General features: G+C 39.7%; 1 protein-coding gene across 2 annotated transcripts in view; it reads left to right on the top strand.

Annotated features, from left to right (window-relative positions):
• The first annotated feature begins 9 nt into the window (after positions 1 to 9).
• Positions 10 to 9,789, top strand: part of MRRF (mitochondrial ribosome recycling factor) — a 57,102-nt gene continuing 47,322 nt past the window's right edge. Inside the window, exons 1-2 of one of the 2 annotated variants that reach the window (XM_055322357.1) lie at positions 10 to 114; positions 5,328 to 5,539. In XM_055322357.1, coding sequence (XP_055178332.1) covers positions 47 to 114; positions 5,328 to 5,539 — 280 coding nt within the window. In that variant the 5' untranslated portion in view covers positions 10 to 46. The remainder of the gene's footprint in view (positions 115 to 5,327; positions 5,540 to 9,789) is intronic. The other variant, XM_055322366.1, reaches the window with a different exon arrangement.

Genomic DNA, 9,789 nt, shown 5'->3' with positions numbered 1-9,789 from the left:
CGCCTGCGCCGCCGCCCCGCCCCGCCCCGCCCCGCCCCGTGACGTCATGGCGCCTGCGCCGCCGCCGTCCCCGCGGTCGCGTGGGTCTTTTCCTAGTACCTGGGGCGATAGCTGGTGAGTGGACTCTGCGCGGCCTGGAGGCGCGCGCTGGGCCCTGGTGCCAGAGGCTTCCACTCAGGGGGTTCTGGGGGACCCGAGGGGTTCTGATCGCCGTCCCCCGGCCGGTTCCATGCGAGTCCGGCTTGATCTTCAGGGCTAGGGGCGGGACCTGTCGCTTCCCAGAGTGTCATGGGGGTGGGCCTGGGGCTCGTCTCTTCAGCTAGGCGTTTCGTGGATGGCGGAGGGGAGGGACCTTACTCCACAGCAGCCACTTCGTGGTAGCCCACCATTCGGCAGGAACATTTAACTTTCCCGTGGGAGTAGGTATTGCTACCACCCCACCTTCCGTGACGAAGAAATGGAAGCTCAGAGAAATGACTACCGGGGTCATAGGGCCGGGAGGTGCTGGAGCTACCTTGCAAAGCCTCGACTTTTAACTGAGGAACGGTTGTCATTGCAGTAGCTGTTGCCTATTAGAGCGTTTCAGCAGCACTCCTCTCATTCGATCGTCCTGACAAACAGTACTGTCATCCACATTTTACAGATGAGGTTGAGGTCACATATCTGGGAAGTGCTAGAGCCAAGTTTGGTGTCGTTTTCTTTTCACTCGAGGCTATCGCACTGCCCAGAACCTAGTCTGACCTTTCATTTCACGGTCGAGGAAACACAACCTAGGTAGGGGAAACGATTTGATACAGGTCACGTATCGGTGGTAGAGCTGCCACAAATGCTTTTTGAGGACAGATGATTTTGAGTCTCTAGAGGATTGGTTGGCAGGGAGTGATGAGATAGGAATATTGGGATCCATACCTTCGAGCTGTTAGGCAAAAGCTCTTTTCCCACCTGTTAAAGTGTCTTATCCTCCTTTGGCTACGTCAGGGACATGATTCCATACGATAGTCATGATACTATGAATAGTCAGATACCATATAGTCAATTGCTAGGAATCACCTTTACAAGGCACTGACTGCTTTACAAGGCACGGAATTTAGAGAGCATACCCTGCTATCTATACGAAAAATCTGGCAAACCAAGAGATCATTGAAGCACTATTGAGAAGTAGAACGCAGGACCTTCACTCTGAGGCTCAGATCCCAAATCTTGCACCATAATTGTGAACTTGGGCAAGGATTTACTCTTTCTAGACTCTCGTGTATTCATCACTTGTATTCAGTCTCTTCTGTGTTCAGAGACTGTGCTGGGTACTGGAGGTACGGCAATGAACAAGACAACCATAGGTCGGTCCTTGGGACGGTTATAGTCTTATGGGGGGACTTAGGCAATGATCAGATAACTACACAAATATTAGCTGATAAAGTTGAACTGCTATTAAGAAGTACAGGGTGTTAATGAAAGTGGGCTACGGGACATTTGATCTAGTTGAGCTGGAGGGGATGGCCAAAGAAGGCATTCTTTGAGAAGCAATGCTTAAGCTGAAATCTGAAAGAAAAATGGGAGGTAGTTCATTAAAGAGGTGGGGGAAGATCATTTCCAAGCAGATTCAACTTCAGCGGTATGTTTGAAGACCTAGGAGCAGGAGGAACATTCCAGGAAATGAAAAATCAGTGTGCTTATTTGTAAAGTGTGGGTGGTAATCACAAATCTGGTTATTGAATAATACATGTGGAAGTATTTTATATACAGCAAGGGCCCGCACCGGTGTTTATAAAAATGTGCATATTATAAGCTAATCTACAGCTGGATTGGGAGAGGTTGCTGGGACAGTGGATAAGCGATGGCTTTTTGTCCTTCATCTAGTTCTTTCCAAAATTAAAATACACCTTCTGTGGAAAACAGAGAAAGTCAAGTTTTGAGAATCTTAACTTTGGAAAGACATTATGTGCTTCAAATAGCTTTAGAAATTACTTCAGGGGATCCCTGGGTGGCGCAGCGGTTTAGCGCCTGCCTTTGGCCCAGGGAGCGATCCTGGAGACCTGGGATCGAATCCCACATCGGGCTCCCGGTGCATGGAGCCTGCTTCTCTCTCTGCCTCTCTCTCTCTCTCTCTCTCTCTCTCTCTCTCTCTGTGACTATCATAAATAAATAAATTAAAAATAATAAAAAAAATTACTTCAACAGTTTGAATAATAATGTCAGTAATTGCTGTGCATGTTTCATATACGTAATAGCATAATATAGTGGTTAAGAGCACAGACTCTGGTATTAGATTTCCTGAAATCTAATAATGGGCAGATTGTTTATCTGTGCCTTTGTTTTTTCATCCATAGAATGGGTATGCTAATAATAGTTATTTCATAGTGTATCATGAGGCTCAAGTGAGTTAACCTGTGCAGTACAGCACTGAGAATACTTTCTGGCACTGTAGTTGGTAACTCTGTAAGTGTTGGCAGTTGTTTCATTGTTATTGTTATAATTATCCTTTTTTTTTATTTTTGAAAGATGTTATTTATTTATTCATGAGAGACACCGAAAGAGAGGCAGAGACACAGGCAGAGACACAGGCAGAGAGAGGAAAAGCAGGCTCCATGCAAGGAGCCTAATATGGAACTTGATCCCAGGAATCCGGGATCAGACTCTGAGCCAAAGGCAGACGCTCGACTGCTGAGCCACCCAGGCATCCCTATAATTTTCTTTTTCTTTTCTTTTTTAAATTATCTTTTTAAAAGCTCATTAATATCACCACGATTGGGGTGACTGGGTGGCTCAGTTGATTAAGTGTCTGTCTTCAGCTCAGGTCATGGTTCTGGGGTCCTGGGATCCAGCCCCATGTTGGGCTCCCTGCTCAGGAAGAAGCCTGCTTCTCCTCCCTCTACCCCTCCCCTCTGCTCATGCTCTCTCTCTTTCTCTCTCTCAAATAAATAAAATCTTAAAAAAAAAATCATCATAGTTAAAATGGGGTACAAACTAGCTCAGAGAGGCTAAATGATCTACCCAGGATCACACAGCTAGTAAGCTCACAATTCCAGTTCAATACTGTATCCAAAGCCCATTGACTTCCTGGCACATTTTTTTTCTGAGTATAGGTTAATTTTGTAGTATAATACTTGGACTCCCATGACAGTTCCTTTCCTTGACTTTAATACTTCTGTGCTGAACTGTTAATATGCATGTCCTTAAAGTAAAGGGCCTAAGGGACTGCCTGTATTGAACTTCCACTTTGAAATTTCCTGACCTCTGTGCAATTAAAATCTACTCCTAAAACATTTCAGCAATGTGGTTTATTTATAGAGTTGTCTTCCGTTCACATGTACTGGGTCTGCTTTTGGGTGCTGCATTTTCTGTCAAAAGTTGTTTATTTCTAACCCATTTTGATTTCCTGTTGCTTTGCAGATTGGTACTATGACCTGCAACAGGAATACCAGGAAACCTGTCTTAAATGGAGCAGCCAAACTGAAACCCTGTAGATTAAAAAATAATAATAATAAAATAAAGCCCACATTATTATACAGCCATATTTGGATATAAGTGTGGGTTAGGCATTGGCTATCTTAGAAAAATCTAGATATAGAAACCACACTTAGAGCCAAATTTTGTGAACAGTTTTGCCAAGATAGGCAGAGCTCTATAGTTTCATGCTCTTGGACAGTGACTCTTGAGCCTCAGTTTCTACATCTGTAAAATGGGGATTACTATACTTTGTAGCATTATTGGGAGGATTAAGTGAAATATATACAGGTAAAGCAAGCAGCTTGGGCCTGACTTCAATTTATAGTAGCTATTGATAGTAATTAAAGAAGAGGAAAAGATACTTCTTGATTTTTTTAATCCAGATTTACTTTGACCAACTTTGTATACTAATCACTGCCATCTAGCATCCCTTGCTATTAAAAATTCCATCAGGAGAAAAAAGAATTCCATGAGGAGAAATTATTTGCCTTTGCTCTATTCATTTACTTTTCTTTTAAGAAATAAGGATAATGATAGCTAGCATTTATTAAGCAGGTATTATATCCCTGGCACTGTGCTAGGTGTTTTGCATACACATACTATTTCATTTTAAGATCAAGATTCTTTTTCTTGTTTTGGAGATGAAGAAAGGGATGCCCAGATAGGTGGAGTGAATTGCCCAAAGTTGAAATGTGCATCCAGATCTGATTGACTAAGCTATCTTGTACATTAGCAATGACATGCAAGATTTCTTTATTGTATCTGACTTTTCTTGTGTGGGAGTCTTTTTGAAAGGAAAGGTGATAGCTATGAACATATCCTTTCTGGGGGGCTCCTGCTGTCATCTGGCACTGTGACAATTATTTTACCTGCATAAACTCATTTATTCTACCAACCCTGAGAAGTAACTCTAATTATCCGCATTTTACAGTTGAGGGAATCAAGTGGCAGAAATGTTCAGGAGCATTTAGTCAGTGATGGAGCTTGCATTGGATTCCAGGTCTTCCTGGCTACAGAGCACATGCTCTTACGTAGTTCTACTGCATCAACATTTTAGAATGGGGCTTTTTTTTTTTTTTTATGAGGTGTAGGACAGATTTTCAAAGATAGTAGCTTTCAGGCATTTGATGCGAATTGTTCTCAGTTTTAACTGAGTGATAGCCAGATTCCTGGCAGATGCTAGCTGTAGGCTCCAGCATCTTTTCATGGTCAGACCTTAGATGTATAATGTGTAACTTGTGTTAACACAGAAGAGAGTGGCATTTTCCAGAGCTTTAAATCTATAACATGGAAGACCTCAAACCTCAACCATGCTTCAGACTCACATTAAAGTGCATTCATTCTAATTGGTAATCAGTGCATAAGGAACCAAGGAAATTTTTTGTTAAATGCTGTCGTGTGAATTTTCCAGTCATTTTATGCCTGTTGAAATGATTTTTTTTTAATTTAGGTTAAAGTCGTCTTCAGTGTTCTGCCCTCCCTCTTTATAGTATAACTTTATCAAGATTTTTTTGCCTTTTTTTCCTGTAAGGGTTTAATTAGCATCATTAAAGACTTAGGCTGCTGCACATTTACTTACTCTGTGTTCCCTGTGTACCATAAGAGGCATTTGGTACAGTAGTAAGAGCCTGGTGATTTGGAGTCCTTTAGACTGTGGGCAAGTTGCTTAAATCTCTGTGAGCCTCAATATCTTCATCCTCTGATATGGGACTAATCATATTTCCTCAGATGGCTGATGGGAGGAGATAATATATTTAAACTGCCTAGCACATAGCTCAGTTTGCAGGGGTTGCTTGATAATTGGTACAAAATATTTTCTGAAGTTGCATCATAGTCTCTTTTACTTAGATCTCCTTTTTGTCTTATTTTTTTTTTTTTAGTGAATGTTCACAAGTATTGTCTTCAGTCATGGCCTTGGGTTTAAGATGCTTCCGCTTGGTCCGCCCTGTCTTTTGTAACTACCTTGCAGCCTTGACCAGACCTATTTCGGAAGGGACACTGAAGACAGTGAGTGGAAGACAAAATGACCATGAGCAATCCATGGCCTCTCCAGCTCTACCAGTCCGTCATTTTGCTACCAAGAAAGCCAAAGGTAGAGATATATGATTATCATAGCTGGAAGGGATCTCCGAGAGATACTGAATTTCTCTCCTTGTAGAAGAATGATGAGATGGTGTCTCAGACAGTGGAAATGATCAGCTTAAAAGATACTACAGTGGCAGAGACAGTGGTAGAACCGAGGGTCTGTTTGCTCATTACTGTGCTGCCTCCTAGGTTACCATTGCGTATAAAAGGTCTGATTTCCTTCTTTTAGTTTTAGAATCAGAGATATAAGTGCCAAGCAAATCAGACTATTTGTGGCAGAGATCAACGTATTTTCTCCTTATAGGAAGACCTATGTTGGAAGTAAAATTAAAACCAGAAGTTTGTTGGGTTAGGAAGTTTTAAAGCCATGGATTTAGATGGATGATCTTAATGGTTTGTGTCATCCAAGAATGAAACTTTGATATACCGCAGCTCTCAGCTTAAATGTCGCTTCCTCATGGAAGCCCCCTCTGACCTCTTGGACTGGGTCAGGTCCCTTGTTACGTGCACTCAGATGCACTGTTATTTTACCTTTGACGTCCTTAGCACAGCACCCATTAATTAATCAATTAATTGTAAGATTAATTATTACTTGTTGTATGTCTTGTATGCCAGACCCTATGAGGTTAGGATCTGTATCTTGTTTAGTACCTAACAGGGCCCAACACATAGTATTGTATCAAAAAATGTTGAATGAATGAATGGAGTGACAGACAATAGTCAGACATACCAGCTATTTGCAGTGGTGGGTCAAGGAGTCTGTTCCCAAGGATGGTGCTGGGAATACGCTGCTGACTATTTTTTCCACTGACTTTGCTTTTATCATTTCATATGGACCTTCCTTTTTCTATTAATGGAAAATGAACAAGTTACTGAAAGAGCATTAATACTTAGAAGACTTACATTCTGTTAATACTGATAATGGCAACAACTTTTCATCTGTATGTTGCACTAATGTTTTTAAATTCACATATTTAATATGTTGATATTTTTAACTACCCAGTGAAAGATTTATAATTATCCAGTGAAGAACTTTTTATAATTATCTCGTGAAGCACAGATCTCACCATTTGCCAATGAGGAAGCTGAGGTGCCTATGTAAGATGTTTGTCCATGGTCCCATCTAGTTAGTGGCAGAACTGGAAACGGGGTGGGTGGGCTCCTGATACACACAGCATCATACATGTTAGCAACAGCATGTAAGCAGCATCTTTTCAAATTTAATTGGCTATTAGTTTTTATGTTTTTTTTGATTGCCTCTTTAAAAACTCAGTTGTTTGACTTTTTGCTTTTAGATTTATTGGATTCTTACTGTGTTAGGAATGAGAGTACTCCGTAGATTGTATGTTATAACTGTCTGCTTTATTTTTTTACTTAATGATATCTTTTATTGAGCATAAGCTTTATTTTATTTTTTATTATTATTTTTTTAAAGATTTTATTTATTTACTCATGAGAAACACAGAGAGAGGCAGAGACACAGACAGAGAGAGAAGCAGGGTCCATGCAGGGAGCCCAATGTGGGACTCGATCCTGGGACTCTAGGATCACAGCCTGGCTGAAAGGAGGCGCTCAACCACTGAGCCACATCTTATGCTCAGGCATACCGAGCATAAGTTTTAATATGGTCAGATTCTTTAGTCCATTCTTTTATCATTTATACATTTTATGTCTTATTTAACAAATCCTTACCTATCCAAGGTCATAAAGCTCTTCTATATTAATATAAATAATATTTATATTATTTATAATATAAATATTATTAAATATCTTAGAGAGTTCTACTTTTCATGGATTTTTAATCTATATGGAATTTATTCCTAAATATGTTGTGAGGTTGGGAATGTAATTTTAAGTTTCTTTTTTTTTTTAAATTTTTATTTATTTATGATAGTCACAGAGAGAGAGAGAGAGAGAGAGAGAGAGAGAGAGAGAGAGGCAGAGACACAGGCAGAGGGAGAAGCAGGCTCCATGCACTGGGAGCCCGACGTGGGACTCGATCCAGGGTCTCCAGGAAAGCGCCCTGGGCCAAAGGCAGGCGCCAAACCGCTGCGCCACCCAGGGATCCCTAAGTTTCTTTTTTATAACGGGTGATAAGTTATGTCAGTATCACGTGTTGATTAGCCCATTCTTTATTCCTCTGTAGCATGTCAAGTTTCTTTATATGTATTTTATTTCTGAGCTCTTAATTTTGTTGATTACATATCTCTCCCTACACTAAATTCATTTCTACCTGAATCACTGTTATAAAGTCTTAAATCTAGGGGTACAAATCTTTCCCTTCATCCTATGCACAACACTTTTTCATTTTCTTCTTTCTGGCCTTTTGCTCTTGTAGATGAACTTTATAATCATAGTGTGAGTTTTTCTCTATAAAGATTTCTGCATGAACATTTCTTTGATCAGGTTTATTTCTGGGCAGTCATCATTTTGGTCACATACATATATTTTTAAAGTAAATTTTTGAGTTATATACGCAGGAAAGTACACACGTAAATTGTAAGTGGTTACAGGTCAGAGAATTCTCATCAAATGAATCACAGCCTTGTAGGTGGCACCCACATCAAGATACAGAACATCACTCAGACTCTGGAAGCTTCCCACACGTCCCTTTTAGTTGTCACCCTTCAAAAGATAACCCGTTTTATTGACTTTAGCATCATAGATTAGAATTGCCCTTTTTAAGTCTGGCTTCCTATGTGCCTGGCTTCCTTTGGTAGCAATCTATTTGTGAAATTTGTCTTTATTGTTGCATGTAGTAGTTGTTTGTGCATTTTACTTTCTTTATGGGATCCTAGGGAATGCTTACACCACAACTTGTGTATGCTTTCTGTAGTTGATGGGCATTTGAGTTGCTTCTGGTTTTGAGCTAAAATAAATAATGCTACTGTGAACACACTTGTATGTGGCTTTTGGTGCCCACATGAATAATTTTCTGTTGGTGTACATATACCAAGAGGTGGGAACTCTGAGTCTTTGAGGATGTGTATATTCAGTTTCTGTACATACAGTTCTCCAAAATGGTTGTGCCAGGGCACACCCCTACCAAAAATGTTTTTGCTTTCCCTTTGCTCCACATATTTTTGAACACTTGGTATATAGTCAGTCTTTTTATTTCTAGCCATTCTGATGGGTGTGCAGTTATATCTCATTGTGGTTTTAATTTGTAATTTCTTGATGGATAATGATTAGATAATAATGATTAATAATAATGATTAGATAATCTTTACATTTGTTTATTGGCTCTTTGTTTATCCTTTTTCCAGTCTTTTGCCCATTTAAAAAAAATTGATATGTAGGAGTTTTAAAGACTTCTGTCATACATATGTATTGCTGACATGCTTGCCTTTTCACTCTTAATGGTGGTTTTTGATGAACAGAAGTTCTTAATTTTAATGTCCAATTTATCAAGCTTTCCTTTATGGATAGTGCTTTTTTTTTTTTCTGTTTAAGAAAAATTTCCCTACCTTAAGGTCATGAGTATATCTATGGTATTATTTTTATGGATGATTTGTTGTTTTAAATTCATATCTTTTAAAGATTATGTGTTCTGTTAGGTTGCTGGTTAATAGGAACACTTTTGGTTATTATATACACTGGTGATGTGTTTTGCAACCTTGAGCTCTGTTATTAGATCTATTGTTTGTATGTTCTTTTGGATTTTCTAGGTAATCATAATATCTGTAAATAATGATAGCTTTGTTTTTCCAATCCATAGACCTTTCTAATTCATATACCTTTTCTTTTTCTCCTTCCCTCCCCCCCCGCCATTGACTAAGAACTCTTTTTTTTTTATTATTATTTATTTATGATAGAGAGAGAGAGAGAGAGAGAGAGAGGCAGAGACACAGGCAGAGGGAGAAGCAGGCTCCATGCACCGGGAGCCTGATGTGGGATTCGATCCCGGGTCCCCAGGATCGCGCCCTGGGCCAAAGGCAGGCGCTAAACCGCTGCGCCACCCAGGGATCCCCGACTAAGAACTCTAATATAAGTTGAATAAATGTGACTGATGATAGTAGGCATCCTTATTACATTTCTGACTTTACAGGGGACACATCTCATATGTTAACATCAAGAATTATGTTTGCTTTATTTTTCAGTAGTCTCTTTTGAGCAAATATCTTTTGTCCCTATTTTGTTAAGAATTTTTGTTTTGAATGAGTATTAAGTTTATCAAATGCTCTTACTGCATTTATTGAGACGGTCATCTATTTATTTTTTAATCTGTTAATGGGGTGACTCAACATCAGTAGCTTT

Source organism: Nyctereutes procyonoides, unplaced genomic scaffold, assembly GCF_905146905.1.
Source record: "Nyctereutes procyonoides isolate TBG_1078 unplaced genomic scaffold, NYPRO_anot_genome, whole genome shotgun sequence".
In the NCBI taxonomy this organism is placed as follows: domain Eukaryota; kingdom Metazoa; phylum Chordata; class Mammalia; order Carnivora; family Canidae; genus Nyctereutes; species Nyctereutes procyonoides.
This window is presented reverse-complemented; position numbering and strand designations above follow the sequence as displayed.